Raw genomic sequence first — 20266 nt, forward strand, 5'->3', positions numbered from 1 at the left:
TAAACAAATACAAAGTGGGGTAATGCTATTTCAACTTGATGTCCCCCTACTGTTAGTCTACTATCCCAGAGCTGTTCATCTAGCCACTAATCAATCATCTAGCCACTAATCAATCATCTAGCCACTAATCAATCATCTAGCCACTAATCAATCATCTAGCCACTAATCAATCATCTAGCCACTAATCAATCATCTAGCCACTAATCAATCATCTAGCCACTAATCAAGCCACTAATCAATCATCTAGCCACTAATCAATCATCTAGCCACTAATCAATCATCTAGCCACTAATCAATTATCTAGCCAATAATCAATCATCTAGCCACTAATTAATCATCTAGCCACTAATTAATGTCAAGGCTGACATTGTTATTGCCTGGCAGGGGGTACTATGCCGTGCTGGACCTGGGTAAACACATTAGAGAGCTTTGGTTAATGTCCCCCTATCTGTCTGGTCAGTGTGACAGAACTACTGACACCTTCTTTCTCATCAACTGTAGCACTTTACTTCACTTTATAGCACTTTACTGCAGCATTTAACATTCATGGTCCTTATGGTGTTTATGATTATTGTATTATTTTGTTCAAATACTTGTGTAATAACAATATAACTACTATGGTAACAATGTTGTAAAAACATGCTGTAATAGCATTTTAATGTAGTCGAGTGCTTTTTGCAAGAGAACATGAATGTGGCACCTTCAACCATTTGTCTTTCTGAGACCTTCAGCGGGATCATCAGCATCAATGGTGAGCTATTGTTCTCTACACCATCGTGGCTTTCAGAACATGTTCTCCATGTTTTCCACAGGTCTTTACCTGTCATCAGCCACACCCCAGTACCATATCCTGCATGCTACACTCTGGTTCCAAAAGGGTTCTTCGGCTGTCCCCATAACAGAACCATTTCTGGTTCTTGGTGCAACCCTTTTTAGTTCCAGGTACAACCCTTTTGGGTTGTACACAAAGGTGTTCTACTTGGAACCAAAGGGGTTTTACTCAGAACCAAAAACGGTTCTTCAAAAGGTTCTCCTACGAGGACAGTCAAAATACCCTTTAAGGCTCTAGAAAGCACCTTTTCTTCTAAGAGTGCATTAACAGCACTAACAGATAAATAAAAATTTAACAGATAAATAAAAATGTTTACAGTTATTCTTTGGAGACAGATATCCCCCCAGCTATCCCCTCGCTAGGCTAAACCATAAGTCCTACTACAGTACGGACAGCTATCCCCTCGCTAGGCTAAACCATAAGTCCTACTACAGTACGGACAGCTATCCCCTCGCTAGGCTAAACCATAAGTCCTACTACAGTATGGACAGCTATCCCCTCGCTAGGCTAAACCATAAGTCCTACTACAGTACGGACAGCTATCCCCTCGCTAGGCTAAACCATAAGTCCTACTACAGTATGGACAGCTATCCCCTCGCTAGGCTAAACCATAAGTCCTACTACAGTATGGACAGCTATCCCCTCGCTAGGCTAAACCATAAGTCCTACTACAGTATGGACAGCTATCCCCTCGCTAGGCTAAACCATAAGTCCTACTACAGTACGGACAGCTATCCCCTCGCTAGGCTAAACCATAAGTCCTACTACAGTATGGACAGCTATCCCCTCGCTAGGCTAAACCATAAGTCCTACTACAGTACGGACAGCTATCCCCTCGCTAGGCTAAACCATAAGTCCTACTACAGTATGGACAGCTATCCCCTCGCTAGGCTAAACCATAAGTCCTACTACAGTACGGACAGCTATCCCCTCGCTAGGCTAAACCATAAGTCCTACTACAGTACGGACAGCTATCCCCTCGCTAGGCTAAACCATAAGTCCTACTACAGTATGGACAGCTATCCCCTCGCTAGGCTAAACCATAAGTCCTACTACAGTATGGACAGCTATCCCCTCGCTAGGCTAAACCATAAGTCCTACTACAGTATGGACAGCTATCCCCTCGCTAGGCTAAACCATAAGTCCTACTACAGTACGGACAGCTATCCCCTCGCTAGGCTAAACCATAAGTCCTACTACAGTACGGACAGCTATCCCCTCGCTAGGCTAAACCATAAGTCCTACTACAGTAAGGACAGCTATCCCCTCGCTAGGCTAAACCATAAGTCCTACTACAGTACGGACAGCTATCCCCTCGCTAGGCTAAACCATAAGTCCTACTACAGTACGGACAGCTATCCCCTCGCTAGGCTAAACAATAAGTCCTACTACAGTATGGACAGCTATCCCCTCGCTAGGCTAAACCATAAGTCCTACTACAGTATGGACAGCTATCCCCTCGCTAGGCTAAACCATAAGTCCTACTACAGTACGGACAGCTATCCCCTCGCTAGGCTAAACCATAAGTCCTACTACAGTACGGACAGCTATCCCCTCGCTAGGCTAAACCATAAGTCCTACTACAGTACGGACAGCTATCCCCCGTTAGGCTAAACCATAAGTCCTACTTGGACAGCTATCCCCTCGCTAGGCTAAACCATAAGTCCTACTACAGTACGGACAGCTATCCCCTCGCTAGGCTAAACCATAAGTCCTACTACAGTACGGACAGCTATCCCCCGCTAGGCTAAACCATAAGTCCTACTACAGTATGGACAGCTATCCCCTCGCTAGGCTACAACCATAAGTCCTACTACAGTATGGACAGCTATCCCCTCGTTAGGCTAAACCATAAGTCCTACTACAGTACGGACAGCTATCCCTCGCTAGGCTAAACCATAAGTCCTACTACAGTACGGACAGCTATCCCCTCGTTAGGCTAAACCATAAGTCCTACTACAGAACGGACAGCTATCCCCTAGGCTAAACCATAAGTCCTACTACAGTATGGACAGCTAAACCATAAGTCCTACTACAGTATGGACAGCTATCCCCTCGCTAGGCTAAACCATAAGTCCTACTACAGTATGGACAGCTATCCCCTCGCTAGGCTAAACCATAAGTCCTACTACAGTACGGACAGCTATCCCCTCGCTAGGCTAAACCATAAGTCCTACTACAGTACGGACAGCTATCCCCTCGCTAGGCTAAACCATAAGTCCTACTACAGTACGGACAGCTATCCCCTCGCTAGGCTAAACCATAAGTCCTACTACAGTATGGACAGCTATCCCCTCGCTAGGCTAAACCATAAGTCCTACTACAGTACGGACAGCTATCCCCTCGCTAGGCTAAACCATAAGTCCTACTACAGTATGGACAGCTATCCCCTCGCTAGGCTAAACCATAAGTCCTACTACAGTATGGACAGCTATCCCCTCGCTAGGCTAAACCATAAGTCCTACTACAGTACGGACAGCTATCCCTCGCTAGGCTAAACCATAAGTCCTACTACAGTATGGACAGCTATCCCCTCGCTAGGCTAAACCATAAGTCCTACTACAGTATGGACAGCTATCCCCTCGCTAGGCTAAACCATAAGTCCTACTACAGAACGGACAGCTATCCCCTCGCTAGGCTAAACCATAAGTCCTACTACAGAACGGACAGCTATCCCCTCGTTAGGCTAAACCATAAGTCCTACTACAGTACGGACAGCTATCCCCTCGCTAGGCTAAACCATAAGTCCTACTACAGTACGGACAGCTATCCCCTCGCTAGGCTAAACCATAAGTCCTACTACAGTATGGACAGCTATCCCCTCGCTAGGCTAAACCATAAGTCCTACTACAGTATGGACAGCTATCCCCTCGCAAGGCTAAACCATTAGTCCTGAAGTCCTACTACAGTATGGACAGCTATCCCCTCGCTAGGCTAAACCATAAGTCCTACTACAGTACGGACAACTATCCCCTCGCTAGGCTAAACCATAAGTCCTACTACAGTACGGACAGCTATCCCCTCGCTAGGCTAAACCATAAGTCCTACTACAGTACGGACAGCTATCCCCTCGCTAGGCTAAACCATAAGTCCTACTACAGTACGGACAGCTATCCCCTCGCTAGGCTAAACCATAAGTCCTACTACAGTATGGACAGCTATCCCCTCGCTAGGCTAAACCATAAGTCCTACTACAGTATGGACAGCTATCCCCTCGCTAGGCTAAACCATAAGTCCTACTACAGTATGGACAGCTATCCCCTCGCTAGGCTAAACCATAAGTCATACTACAGTAGGGACAGCTATCCCCTCGCTAGGCTAAACCCCTAGTCATACTACAGTATGGACATACTGTGTCTGCAATAGGAGTCATCACAACAAGAGAAGAATAGAAAAACAACAACATCCATAACAACAACAACAACAGCTAGAGAAGAATAGAAAGAAAACAACAATAACATCCATAACATCAACAACAGCTAGAGAAGAATAGCTAAACAACAATAACATCCATAACAACAACAACAGCTAGAGAAGAATAGCTAAACAACAATAACATCCATAACAACAACAACAGCTAGAGAAGAATAGCTAAACAACAATAACATCCATAACATTAACAACAGCTAGAGAAGAATAGCTAAACAACAATAACATCCATAACATTAACAACAGCTAGAGAAGAATAGCTAAACAACAATAACATCCATAACATCAACAACAGCTAGAGAAGAATAGCTAAACAACAATAACATCCATAACAACAACAACAGCTAGAGAAGAATAGCTAAACAACAACAACATCCATAACATTAACAACAGCTAGAGAAGAATAGCTAAACAACAATAACATCCATAACAACAACAACAGCTAGAGAAGAATAGCTAAACAACAATAACATCCATAACATCAACAACAGCTAGAGAAGAATAGAAAGAAAACAACAATAACATCCATAACATTAACAACAGCTAGAGAAGAATAGCTAAACAACAATAACATCCATAACATTAACAACAGCTAGAGAAGAATAGAAAGAAAACAACAATAACATCCATAACATTAACAACAGCTAGAGAAGAATAGCTAAACAACAATAACATCCATAACATTAACAACAGCTAGAGAAGAATAGAAAGAAAACAACAATAACATCCATAACATTAACAACAGCTAGAGAAGAATAGCTAAACAACAATAACATCCATAACATTAACAACAGCTAGAGAAGAATAGAAAGAAAACAACAATAACATCCATAACATTAACAACAGCTAGAGAAGAATAGCTAAACAACAACAACATCCATAACAACAACAACAGCTAGAGAAGAATAGAAAGAAAACAACAATAACATCCATAACAACAACAACAGCTAGAGAAGAATAGCTAAACAACAACAACATCCATAACAACAACAACAGCTAGAGAAGAATAGAAAGAAAACAACAATAACATCCATAACATTAACAACAGCTAGAGAAGAATAGCTAAACAACAATAACATCCATAACAACAACAACAGCTAGAGAAGAATAGCTAAACAACAATAACATCCATAACAACAACAACAGCTAGAGAAGAATAGCTAAACAACAATAACATCCATAACATTAACAACAGCTAGAGAAGAATAGCTAAACAACAATAACATCCATAACAACAACAACAGCTAGAGAAGAATAGAAAGAAAACAACAATAACATCCATAACATTAACAACAGCTAGAGAAGAATAGCTAAACAACAATAACATCCATAACAACAACAACAGCTAGAGAAGAATAGCTAAACAACAATAACATCCATAACAACAACAACAGCTAGAGAAGAATAGCTAAACAACAATAACATCCATAACAACAACAACAGCTAGAGAAGAATAGCTAAACAACAATAACATCCATAACATCAACAACAGCTAGAGAAGAATAGCTAAACAACAATAACATCCATAACATTAACAACAGCTAGAGAAGAATAGCTAAACAACAATAACATCCATAACAACAACAACAGCTAGAGAAGAATAGAAAGAAAACAACAATAACATCCATAACATCAACAACAGCTAGAGAAGAATAGAAAGAAAACAACAATAACATCCATAACATCAACAACAGCTAGAGAAGAATAGCTAAACAACAATAACATCCATAACAACAACAACAGCTAGAGAAGAATAGCTAAACAACAATAACATCCATAACAACAACAACAGCTAGAGAAGAATAGCTAAACAACAATAACATCCATAACATCAACAACAGCTAGAGAAGAATAGCTAAACAACAATAACATCCATAACATTAACAACAGCTAGAGAAGAATAGCTAAACAACAATAACATCCATAACAACAACAACAGCTAGAGAAGAATAGAAAGAAAACAACAATAACATCCATAACATTAACAACAGCTAGAGAAGAATAGCTAAACAACAATAACATCCATAACAACAACAACAGCTAGAGAAGAATAGCTAAACAACAATAACATCCATAACATTAACAACAGCTAGAGAAGAATAGCTAAACAACAATAACATCCATAACATTAACAACAGCTAGAGAAGAATAGAAAGAAAACAACAACATTCACAACAATAAAATGTTCTACAGCCTCAGAGGAACGTTCACTGAGGAGGCAGTCTTTCTGTAGGGGCTGCAGATGAGAGAGAGGGGGGGAAGTGAGAGAGAAAGAGATATAGAGACTACTAAATGGCAGAAGAAAAACAGCCCTGCACTTCAGGCTGCAGATGAGTTGTGGGCCTAGAATGGTGTCTGGGGCGCTAATCAGTGCTGCCTAAGAAGAGGGGTCAGAGGCAACTTCCCCTTCTCTGACAAACTGGGCAGGGTGATATAAAGCACACAGCTGGGGAAAGAGAGGGATGAGAGAAAGAGAGAGAGAGAGAGAGAAAGGGGAGAGAGAGAAAGGGGGAGAGAGAGAGAAAGGGGAGAGTGTGTAAGACAGAGAGGTATGAATGAAGCACTGTGTAAGGCGATACATAAACTTCCCTACTGTACTATGTTATGGCTCGTTGGGTGTAAAACTTTAACATGTGGTTCCTGGTTCCTGGTTCAGGAACAGCTAAGAGAGGAACTGCCTGGTATTCCCGTAATGTATAGAACCTGCGGTAGTAGTAATGTATAGTACATAAACTACAGTACTGGGCTATGTTATGATATGGTTACTTGTGTGAAGCCTTAACATATGTTAAGATGCCTCGGGAACTGGTATTCCCATTACGCTAAGATAGAAAACCTGTGTCCTGTAAAAGTATAACTCACACAGGCGTGACAGGTGCTCTAAAGCTGGGCTGAGACTAGGTTACATCAAAACTTAACTGACTCAACAAAGAGTAGTGAGAGAGAGAGAGCACATAAGGGTCTACTGCTTAACTTTATACAAACAAGTAGCGTATATTGATGTGTAAAAGTAATTCCATCCGTGTCTATACCTAGACACATTTATCCAGATAAATACAACAAATTAGTGGAGTTTTTTTGGGGGGACAAAGACCGTGACTGAAGACTTCTCCTTTTAACAAAAGACATTTGATCTATAATCCGAATAATCAGTTATCTCCACATCTGTCCACAGTTAAAGCAGGTTCTCTACATGAAACAATGATTTATTTACAATTCACTGGGTGAGGTCATGTTTTATTGAATTAGCTACTAAAGTGGTTACTATGTACATGTAATTACACACATTTCAAGAAATGGATGCAAGTTGATAGTTCAACCAAATTTCAAATGTACATTTTTGTTTTCTCATCTTTAAAGCAGTTTATGGTCAAGGAGAGACTACAAATGTCTACATTTGTAACAGCCTGAACGTTCCCTTTAATTGTACTGTGACCCAAAATGAATGTGTATTATTAGTTAGGACTGGTGAGTAGGCTATAAATCATGTGTAGAGAGGTTAATCATTCTATGTTCTTCTAATTGATGGACGGCTATAAACCATGTTGTGTGTCAGGTGAGGGGTCTGCATATATAGAAATTGTTGCTGTTTTAAAATAGAATGAGTGGGCAGGCAAGCCATATAAGGACTGCTCTAACATTTCACTTTCTAGCTCAGCAACACACAAACATGGCCGCTTGAACCTACGCCTCTCTGCACACACACGCGTGCATACACGTGCGCAAATGCACACACAAACACACACGGGTGTGCACACACACTAACACACACATTTAACTATTTTCCGTTCCATCCCCAGTCAAATTCTTACTCGTTTCCTTATCGTTACTCAGAGGGCTTGTAAAACAGGGGTGTAAATTGCACATATTTACTCTACTATTTACTGTCTCAAACTCAAACACATGAGGCCTAGTTCATAGACTCATATTATATTCTGTGACGACGATCAAACATCGAAGCGTCAAGAAAAATCGCCTACCTGTGCTGTTTCACTGGGCTATAATTCAAAAAAATATAGATTTTGGTTGCAGTAACGGTAATAAATGTACATTTGTTGGTAAAAATGACATTTAAAAAGTGATTTAGAAACAGACATCAAGAACCCGTGCCGTGCCGTGCCGTGCCGTGCTGTGCCGTGCTGCATTCGCTTGTCTTGATCGAGCAGATCGTTTCTCTCACGACTTTTATACCGAATGACGTCTTATATATTTTAAGCCGCGAGACATGTAATCTGACATATTCCTTATGATCTCTCCCCTTTTCTAGTTACTCCATCATGATAAGTCCCCATAAACTCCCTTTAAACTGTGACATTTTCCTCCTTCAAACAGCATACTTTACCATGGCTCACTGGTTTACATGGTCAAATGTGGGGTTTTCTATGGTCAAATTGTACATATTAGTGCACTAAAATACTGCTTGTACACTTTTTCATGTACACTAGGTGTACAAAGACATGGACAGTACAGCGGCTTCACGCCAGAAAACAGTTGGGCCAACTTTATTAGTACTAGCAAAAACAAAGGCTGACTTTATTGTTGTAAAAGTTAACACTGAAAGTCAATGTTATATAAGAGTCAACATTGAGAAGTTAACATTGATAATCTATTATAAACCAGACTAAATCCAGTTTAAACTACCCTTGCATAAGTATTCACACCTATGTTGAATACAATTTTAATACAGTCAATAATTACAGCTTTCTTAATATACATTCACAAAAATATATTTAATCAGTGGAAAATATGTCAATGATTAGCAAATAAGATAATACCTGTTTCTTTTCAACATGTAAGGTTGCATAATACAAGATAGATAATCAGTTAAATTACACTGGTTAACTTTACACACCTGAAAATAATCATGGTTTAGGAAATTCACGCTGGTTAACTTTACACACCTGAAAATAATCATGGTTTAGGAAATTCACGCTGTAAACTTTACACACCTGAAAATAATCATGATTTAGGAAATTCACGCTGGTTAACTTTACACACCTGAAAATAATCATGGTTTAGGAAATTCACGCTGGTTAACTTTACACACCTGAAAATAATCATGGTTTAGGAAATTCACGCTGTAAACTTTACACACCTGAAAATAATCATGATTTAGGAAATTCCGTATGTGTCGTTACTGTAATATTGTATCAAATGCACTTTTTGAAGAAGACACCAAAGGCAATTGATTGCATTGTACATATAAGATTATTTATTACATATTATTATTTTTTTACATAAGATTACAAAGTTAAATGTTGAACCTGATATCAAATAATGATTTATTTTTGCTATGGCATTTGTTCCACTGACAATGTAAGCATAAGATGGGACATTATAATAAAATGAAGTGGATATCTAACTTCACTGTAGGGGGATTAGATAAAATTGTCAGTTTACTTTTCATAGAATGAGATAGTCTTCAATAAACCCAATTCATCTCTTCATTATCGATAATACATATTGTAGTATTTTAAACTAGTGAAATAAATAAAATATGTATTTACTACAACTTGTGTAATGTGTTTGAATGGCAAGTTAATTTGGCCGAGGAGAAGCTAAAGGCTGGTGGTAAAAAAAAAAAGTGGTAAACATTGTATTTGTGATTTCTCTTAAAAACAAATATATATGATTTATTCTACACTATATTGAGAACAGAATATTCCATAACGTTATAGTTATATAAATAACAATAAAGTTGTTGTCACAAGGTCTCCATCCAACTTCTCATATAAGGGTTGATACAAGTTGTTAATGAAAGGTCTCGTATTTAGCTCACGTTCATTTAGAAAGTCAGGGTTTTCACTGGCGTCTGTAGAATCTCTTGGGCTGTTTATTGCTTATTTATTGCTTATTTATTTAACTAAAACAATGATGTATTCATTATTTAAGAGGAATATTTAACACACATTTACTTCTCAAGTTCCTCAACTCATATAAGCACGGGTTTCAGTCTAACCCAGTGGACTTTTGTGCTAATATTCTCTAAAGAAGAAATACTAAAAAACGAACAAATAAAAGTATAATAACATCAAAACAAAGGGAAACACAAATATAAGGAGAAACGACTAATACATTCTTCAACATACTAAAGTTCTGTATAACTATGATGAGCAAATGTATTTTAATTTCAACAAAATTAAAAACTTCAATCTACTATTTTCAGTTTTGCCTTTAGTACGTCCTGCCTACTTTACGTTGAGCACAGTAATGCTTGTGTTTCAATATGAGACCTTACTGTCTGTTATAAACATATATGGTGCGTGTGTTTGAGGCGGAGTGAGACAGATCTTTGTTCTAATATTCTAATATTCTCTGTTTTCTCTTTTTCTCTCTTCCTGACTATTTCCGTGGTAGGACTGCCTGTAAAACTCTGTTTGAGACCGTGCTACTCCGCTGGGAGAATGAACACTAGTGAGCCACAGTGAAATAAATGATTGTTTATTGTAGGCCATTGAGCCCACCCCTTCCACCTCATCCATCTTACTCACAGGGATGACATTGAGGAGTTTTGGGAAGTGTTTTTTTCCTCTTTCCACAGCCTTTCTGAAACGTATATACCCTATAACTCATCTTCCACCATCCGACTACAGTATTCCTTGGAACTGTTGTTCAGAAGTTTGAATTCCATCATCCATAGCTAGTTAGAGAAAGATATATTCATGAATACCAGCCTGCCAAATCTTCCGTCAACATCCCTATTCCTTGGAAGTTGGAATTCCCTCAATGCCGCTAAGGAGACATTTATTAATTGATATATTCCTCCTAAATCCCCCTTGGAACTAATTCATTTTCATACATACCTTTGGGATAACAGTCATGGCATGTATTTAATATGACATATATATGTCTTCCCATAGCATACGTGTGTATATGTGCGTATATTTGCAGCAATATTTCCCTTACCTCTGGAAGTGTTCGTTGGACGTCTTGGTTCCCATATATCCTCCTTGGCTTTTCCCCGACATTTCACCAGTTTGGCCGTTCTTGACACCTTCGATGTGAGCCTCAAAGAGAGCCTTATCCCAGGCCTGTTGCATGGCCAAACAAAATCACTAACTAGTCCTTTATCTCCACTAACCAACCACACACACTCCTCAGAAAAGTTGTTACTGACTGTTGCCGTTGGAGGGGCTATAAATAAAAAATCCTTTGGTGTAACTCTCTCTCTCTCTCTCTCTCTCTCTCTCTCTCTCTCCCTCTCTCCCTCTCTCTCTCCCTCTCTCTCTCCCTCTCTCTCTCCCTTGCGATGGCCGACTGACAGCCTAGGAAAGCTGTTGAATACTGTACGCGTGGTCCCGTGGACTACTTTAACTCAGCAGGAACTTTTCCTCTCTCTTCCCTCTCTCTCGCTTTCTCCCCAGTGCTTCTCCTGACAGACAGCGACAATGGCAGCCAGCAAAGCCCCTGGCCTTAGCTCTCCCTCTCTCCTCTCTCTCTCTCTCTCTCTCTCTCTCTCTCTCTCTCTCTCTCTCTCTCTCTCTCTCTCTCTCTCTCTCTCTCTCTCTCTCTCTCTCTCTCTCTCTCTCTCTCTCTCTCTCTCTCTCTCTCTCTCTCTCCCTCCCTCTCTCTCTCTCTCCCTCTCTCCGCTCTCTCTTCTCCCCAGTGACAGAAAGTAAAACCCCAGGGGAGGTGGGTGTTCAAAGGTAAACGACGACAGTTGAATGAAGAGTTTGAGGAAATGACAGAGGTGGGGAGGTTTGGAGGGATAGGGAGGGATAGGGAGGGAGGGGGTGGTAAAGTTAAAAGGCTCTTGACCAAATTGGGAGTCCCTGTCTGCTGGCCCTGTGGCGGTAGTGTGTGCATCATATTCGGACGGTGTGTGTAACAACAGGGGAAGAGTCCTCCTTACGCCACGCTGTTGATTATCACCTCATGCTCACATACACACACACAGACACACACACACATGCAAGCAGGCACACACGTGTGTGTATGTGTGACTGTGTGTTTGTGTGCAGGCGTGTGTGCGTGTGCATGCGTGTGTGTAGGGGCTGCTCCCAGTCCCTAATTCCCTAGGACACCGTGTCAGAATATTCACATTTTGTGGTTGCATGTCTGTCTGGGGTTAGACTTCTGTGCCTGAGCCAAAAGTCCTAGGACCCCTTTCAATCATAAATCACTACTGGGGAAGAAAGGTACTGAGTGGAAGATTTAGCAACTACCCTCTCTACTGGTTCACTTTACCCTTAAAGAGTCAGCTACTACCCTCTCTACCAGTTCACTTTACAGAGTCAGCTACTACTCTCTCTACCAGTTCACTTTACAGAGTCAGCTACTACCCTCTCTACCGGTTCAAAGAGTCAGCTACTACCCTCTCTACCGGTTCAAAGAGTCAGCTACTACCCTCTCTACCAGTTCACTTTACAGAGTCAGCTACTACCCTCTCTACCGGTTCAAAGAGTCAGCTACTACCCTCTCTACCAGTTCACTTTACAGAGTCAGCTACTACCATCTCTACCAGTTCACTTTACAGAGCCAGCTACTACCCTCTCTACCGGTTCACTTTACAGTGGGGGTGGGGGCAGACTGTGGTATCACTGCCTGAAGGGACAGGGTGGTGGTGAGTGCAGACTGTGGTATCACTGCCTGAAGGGACAGGGTGGTGGTGGGATCAGACTGTGGTATCACTGCCTGAAGGGACAGGGTGGTGGTGGGATCAGACTGTGGTATCACTGCCTGAAGGGACAGGGTGGTGGTGAGTGCAGACTGTGGTATCACTGCCTGAAGGGACAGGGTGGTGGTGGGATCAGACTGTGGTATCACTGCCTGAAGGGACAGGGTGGTGGTGAGTGCAGACTGTGGTATCACTGCCTGAAGGGACAGGGTGGTGGTGGGATCAGACTGTGGTATCACTGCCTGAAGGGACAGGGTGGTGGTGGGATCAGACTGTGGTATCACTGCCTGAAGGGACAGGGTGGTGGTGGGATCAGACTGTGGTATCACTGCCTGAAGGGACAGGGTGGTGGTGGGATCAGACTGTGGTATCACTGCCTGAAGGGACAGGGTGGTGGTGGGATCAGACTGTGGTATCACTGCCTGAAGGGACAGGGTGGTGGTGGGATCAGACTGTGGTATCACTGCCTGAAGGGACAGGGTGGTGGTGGGATCAGGGACTCAGTGGTATCACTGCCTGAAGGGACAGGGTGGTGGTGGGATCAGACTGTGGTATCACTGCCTGAAGGGACAGGGTGGTGGTGGGATCAGACTGTGGTATCACTGCCTGAAGGGACAGGGTGGTGGTGAGTGCAGACTGTGGTATCACTGCCTGAAGGGACAGGGTGGTGGTGGGACAGGGTGGTGGTGGGATGCAGACTGTGGTATCACTGCCTGAATGGACAGGGTGGTGGTGGGAGTGCAGACTGTGGTATCACTGCCTGAAGGGACAGGGTGGTGGTGGGATCAGACTGTGGTATCACTGCCTGAAGGGACAGGGTGGTGGTGAGGGTGGGCAGACTGTGGTATCACTGCCTGAAGGGACAGGGTGGTGGTGATCAGACTGTGGTATCACTGCCTGAAGGGACAGGGTCAGGTGGTGAAGGGAGGGTGGTGGTCAGACTGTGGTATCACTGCCTGAAGGGACAGGGTGGTGGTGGGATCAGACTGTGGTATCACTGCCTGAAGGGACAGGGTGGTGGGGATCAGACTGTGGTATCACTGCCTGAAGGGACAGGGTGGTGGTGGGATCAGACTGTGGTATCACTGCCTGAAGGGACAGGGTGGTGGTGGGATCAGACTGTGGTATCACTGCCTGAAGGGACAGGGTGGTGGTGGGATCAGACTGTGGTATCACTGCCTGAAGGGACAGGGTGGTGGTGAGTGCAGACTGTGGTATCACTGCCTGAAGGGACAGGGTGGTGGTGGGATCAGACTGTGGTATCACTGCCTGAAGGGACAGGGTGGTGGTGAGTGCAGACTGTGGTATCACTGCCTGAAGGGACAGGGTGGTGGTGGGATCAGACTGTGGTATCACTGCCTGAAGGGACAGGGTGGTGGTGGGATCAGACTGTGGTATCACTGCCTGAAGGGACAGGGTGGTGGTGGGATCAGACTGTGGTATCACTGCCTGAAGGGACAGGGTGGTGGTGGGATCAGACTGTGGTATCACTGCCTGAAGGGACAGGGTGGTGGTGGGATCAGACTGTGGTATCACTGCCTGAAGGGACAGGGTGGTGGTGGGATCAGACTGTGGTATCACTGCCTGAAGGGACAGGGTGGTGGTGGGATCAGACTGTGGTATCACTGCCTGAAGGGACAGGGTGGTGGTGAGTGCAGACTGTGGTATCACTGCCTGAAGGGACAGGGTGGTGAGTGCAGTGTGGTATCACTGCCTGAAGGGACACTGCCTGAAGGGACTGTGGTATCACTGCCTGAAGGGACAGGGTGGTGGTGGGTGCAGGTGGTATCACTGCCTGAAGGGACAGGGTGGTGGTGCAGACTGTGGTATCACTGCCTGAAGGGACAGGGTGGGGTGATCAGACTGTGGTATCACTGCCTGAAGGGACAGGGTGGTGGTGGGATGCAGACTGTGGTATCACTGCCTGAAGGGACAGGGTGGTGGTGGGTCAGGTGGTGAAGGGACAGGGTGGTGGTGGGATCAGACTGTGGTATCACTGCCTGAAGGGACAGGGTGGTGGTGGGATCAGACTGTGGTATCACTGCCTGAAGGGACAGGGTGGTGGTGGTCAGACTGTGGTATCACTGCCTGAAGGGACAGGGTGGTGGGATCAGGTATCACTGCCTGAAGGGACAGGGACAGACTGTGGTATCACTGCCTGAAGGGACAGGGTGGTGGTGGGATCAGACTGTGGTATCACTGCCTGAAGGGACAGGGTGGTGGTGAGTGCAGACTGTGGTATCACTGCCTGAAGGGACAGGGTGGTGGTGGGATCAGACTGTGGTATCACTGCCTGAAGGGACAGGGTGGTGGTGGGATCAGACTGTGGAATAATGCACGTTAAACAGAGGAGTTGATTCAAGAAACGGTTACTCGGGGGCATAATATTATGTCTGGCAACCAACCCTAGGCGTGTTTCCACAGGACAAGAGTAGAGGATTGTCTAAGCAGGGATTTCCTCTCTCTTCTCGTTGCCAGATATAGTATAAAAGCACAACAGTTTTCATTGATAGTCCTGAATGGCTGGCTTGATGGTATAACCACATCATTCAGACAGAATAAAAACACACCTTATGTAATAGTGGCCTACCAATGGAACATAACGGACAATTTCACATGTATGACTTTGCATGACCCGTCTAATGTATCCCCTGTCTCAAACTAGTAGTGGCCACTGTTTCATCAATGGATGTTTTTCTCCCTGAAACGCTGGTTTCTATCATTCAGTTGTAACCTAACCCTACTGATGGAACATAATGGACTTTTCACATGTATAACACTTCGTTAAATGTGTCATCTCCCACTGGGCACAGACGTCAATTGAACGTCTATTCAACGTTAGATCCACGTCATTTCATTGAAAAGACGTGGAGACAACGTTGATTCAACCAGTGTGTACTCAGCGGCGTCACGTTCATAACAACATCTGTATCCCTGAAAACATGTACGTCTCTTAATCAAACCATGATGCTTTTGACTGTGTGAAGACAGGTCAGCCTCCCCAATGTGCTAGAACCACGGACAGGGAGATGAATGTCTTCTGACTAGATAGACAAATAAATCATGATAATGCAGAGAGAACAGGCCGCTCAGGGCCCAGTGTCCTGGACAGGAGACATCAACTCTACATCTACACATCATCTGTTTTGATGATTGATGGCAAAGCTGATAGATTTCTTGTTGACAACCCCCGGTGACTCTGGAGGAGCATGCAGGCATGTACATACTCAACCGTGTGAGAACACACATGTGTGTATTTTTGGCCCACGAGAGGGATACTACCACTGTACTGAGCCTGTGACAGAAGGAAGGAAGGTGCTTTTTGTCCCCTGCGATGAAATCGGGGAGGGGACTGTGGATCTGTCTCTGTACGTTCGTACGTCCCACGCGGTATCTCAGACACCATTGGTCCAATTTTTACGAAACTTGAGTGAATGGTGCATCTTGCCATAGAAATCTGGCATTTACGAAATTACACTGATTGTCGAGATGGTGGCGCTATAAAAGAGATTGAACATGAAAACTTTGAAAAGTCATGGCCCTCACCCCGTTCAACCGAGACTCGTGACATTCGTTACATAGGTCCCTCATCATTCGTGGGGGATGACATGTTTACTGTTGACTTGTTCCTTGATGAATAGAGTAATGAAACTTTCAAAAATAATATTCAGTGTTTGAGAATTCTATTTTAGAATGTTCAGTGTTCGAAAGTTTAATTTCGGAATGTTCAGTGGTTGAGAGTTCAATTCCAGGTGAAGCTGGTTGAGAGAATGCCAAAAGTGTGCAAAGCTGTCATCAAGGCAAGGAGTGGCTACTTTGAAGAATCTAAATATATGTTGATTTGTTTAACACTTTTTTACTACAGTATTCCATATGTGTTATTTCATTGTTTTGATATCTTCACTATTATTCTACAATGAGTGGAGAGTTTGGATTCTGATTGATTGATTGCTTCTGTGGACAGGTGTCTTTTATCCAGAGATTAGGAACACTAAACTGAGATTAGGAGCACTCCCTTTAAGAGTGTGCTCCTAATCTCAGCTCGTTACCTGTATAAAAGACACCTGGGAGGCAGAAATCTTTTTGATTGAGAGGGGATCAAATACTTATTTCCCTCATTAAAATGCAAATCAATTTATAACATTTTTGACATGCGCTTTTCTGGATTTTGTTGTTGTTATTCTGTCTCTCACTGTTCAAATAAACCTACCATTAAAATTATAGACTGATCATGTCTTTGTCAGCGGGCAAACGTACAAAATCAACAGGGGATCAAATACTTTTTTCCCTCACTGTACATCTTCCACCTGTATTGTAATCGTGTATTGTATTTTACTGTACTTATGTTTTGTAGTGGTCCTGTACGTGGCTCAGTTCATAAGAGCATGGCACTAGAGTTGTGGGTTCGATTCCCACTGGGGTCACATACCAAAATGTGTGGACTGTTGGCACTTTATATCAAAGTGTCTGCTACGTAAATGGCATATATTACAGTATTACAGTGCTGTATTGGCCAATGCAATTTTAGTAAAGCAGTGTGACCCCACCCCCACCAATCAAAAAGACCCCAGAAACTTCCTTTTGGATACATGTTTACTGTATAAGGGATGCATTTCATTCTTGTTTTGGACTTTCTGGATTATTTGCATATTGAATTGATATTGTATTACTGCACCGTAGAGCTAGAAAACACAATTATTTTGCTGCACCTGCTGTAACATGTTAAAATGCGTGACCAATAAAGTTGTATTTTATCTCTGACCTTGTCAATATCAGATTTGTAAAAAACTGACTGTGAAGTAAAATCATAATAGTTATCATCATAGTGGTACGTTTGAGTTACAGTTGCCTTCGGAATGTATTCAGACTTTTTCCACATTTTGTTACGTTGCAGCCTTATTCTAAAATGCATTAAATTGTTTTTTTCCCCCTCATCAATCTACACACAATAGTCCATAATGACAAAGCAAAAAAATATTTTTTGAAATGCTTGCTAATTTGTAAAAAATTAAAAATAAACACTGAAATATCACACTTACATAAGTATTGAGACCCTTTATTCAGTACTTTGTTGAAGCACCTTTGGCAGCGATTACAGCATCGAGTCTTCTTGGGTATGATGCTATAAGCTTGACACACCTGTATTTCTCCCATTTTTCTCTCTCACATTTCTCAAAATGTGGAAAAGGTCAAGAGGTCTGAATTCTTTCCGAATGCCCTGTATATCACAAGCTTTATGTTTCTACTTTACAGACATACATAATCATTATGTAGTTCTCAGAATCCGTAGTAGACAAACCAATTGACATGTAAAATGTACAGGTCTACCAAACATTTAAGTGATCATCATTTAAGAGCAATTCGATTAAGTAAGTAAGAGTCAAATGTCTTCCAGCAAAAGAGAAGAGAATCATATTAAAAGTAACGTGCGCGTTGCAAAGGCAATTACTTTATATGAACATATATTGCAATGTGAAACATGTATTTTAGATTAAACACTGATTAGGTTTGGTGAAAAAGTGACTATGATTTTGTGTGTTGTACTTAGTCGATTGAAAATGTGCTTAGAGTTATTAAACAACTGGCTTATTGATTGTGTTTTGAGTTTTGTACTAAGAGTTGTGAAAATGTACCACAAAATTGCACCAAATCGATAAGAAATGGCATTGAAATATGCCGTAGCACTGACAGATTTTTAATAAACTGAGAGTTGCCCATCTTTATTAAATAAACACATTTTAAAGTATTTTTTTCCAACACGGGTGTTTTTGGTTTTAACAGTAGATTTTAATCCTGTGGATTATATATTTTTTTGACAAACAATAAATGAAAGTGAAACAAAAAGCTCCTGTGTGTCCCTGTCGGACTATGGTTTAGTCTCATCACTTCGTCACAATAATTCACCAAAACACAGACAACCATAACAATCCACCCGGGCCTGCCTGGTTAAGAGCAGCTCCCTTCCCTTTCCATACGATCAGTTTTCCAGAACAGAAACGTTTACGAAGGAAGGGTACAGTTGAGAATTCCATTCCCCAGAACACGGCAGCAGGGCATTCCCATGAAGGCGTTGGGGATGTTTATTTTGCGGGGGATTTAACCAGATGTGAGAAGTCATTATCTAGGCTTAGCTTTATAATGAAAACCATTTGAATATGCTACCTTTATGACTCATTACCAAATCAAATCAAATGTTATTTATCACATGCGCCGAATAGACCTTACAGTGAAATGCTTACTTACGAGCCCCTAACCAACAACGCTTTATGAAGTTAAAAAAAAGTGTTAAGTAAAAAATAGATAAGTAGAAAATAAAAGTAACAAATAATTCAACAGCAGCAGTAAAATAACAAGCGAGGCTATATACAGGGGGTACCGGTACAGAGTCAATGTGGAGGCTATATACAGGGGGTACCGGTACAGAGTCAATGTGGAGGCTATATACAGGGGTTACCGGTACAGAGTCAATGTGGAGGCTATATACAGGGGTTACCGGTACAGAGTCAATGTGGAGGCTATATACAGGGGTTACCGGTACAGAGTCAATGTGGAGGCTATATACAGGGGTTACCGGTACAGAGTCAATGTGGAGGCTATATACAGGGGTTACCGGTACAGAGTCAATGTGGAGGCTATATACAGGGTGTACTGGTACAGAGTCAATGTGGAGGCTATATACAGGGTGTACTGGTACAGAGTCAATGTGGAGGCTATATACAGGGGGTACTGGTACAGAGTCAATGTGGAGGCTATATACAGGGGTACCGGTACAGAGTCAATGTGGAGGCTATATACAGGGGTACCGGTACAGAGTCAATGTGGAGGCTATATACAGGGTGTACTGGTACAGAGTCAATGTGGAGGCTATATACAGGGTGTACCGGTACAGAGTCAATGTGGAGGCTATATACAGAGGTGGAGGTACAGGGTGTACCGGTACAGAGTCAATGTGGAGGCTATATACAGGGTGTACCGGTACAGAGTCAATGTGGAGGCTATATACAGGGGTGTACCGGTACAGAGTCAATGTGGAGGCTATATACAGGGTGTACTGGTACAGAGTCAATGTGGAGGCTATATACAGGGTGTACTGGTACAGAGTCAATGTGGAGGCTATATACAGGGTGTACTGGTACAGAGTCAATGTGGAGGCTATATACAGGGTGTACTGGTACAGAGTCAATGTGGAGGCTATATACAGGGTGTACTGGTACAGAGTCAATGTGGAGGCTATATACAGGGTGTACTGGTACAGAGTCAATGTGGAGGCTATATACAGGGTGTACTGGTACAGAGTCAATGTGGAGGCTATATACAGGGGGTACTGGTACAGAGTCAATGTGGAGGCTATATACAGGGTGTACTGGTACAGAGTCAATGTGGAGGCT

The 20266-nt window shown here is 42.5% G+C and overlaps 1 protein-coding gene across 1 annotated transcript in view; it reads right to left on the reverse strand.

Moving 5' to 3' along the window:
* Positions 1-11685, reverse strand: part of rbm20 (RNA binding motif protein 20) — a 92255-nt gene extending 80570 nt beyond the window's left edge. The window contains 1 exon segment of the mRNA XM_052500851.1: positions 11168-11685. Coding sequence (XP_052356811.1) covers positions 11168-11301 — 134 coding nt within the window. The 5' untranslated portion in view covers positions 11302-11685.
* Positions 11686-20266: the final 8581 nt, after the last annotated feature.

The sequence above is a fragment of the Oncorhynchus keta genome, unplaced genomic scaffold, assembly GCF_023373465.1.
Source record: "Oncorhynchus keta strain PuntledgeMale-10-30-2019 unplaced genomic scaffold, Oket_V2 Un_contig_1204_pilon_pilon, whole genome shotgun sequence".
NCBI classification, from domain to species: Eukaryota; Metazoa; Chordata; class Actinopteri; order Salmoniformes; family Salmonidae; genus Oncorhynchus; species Oncorhynchus keta.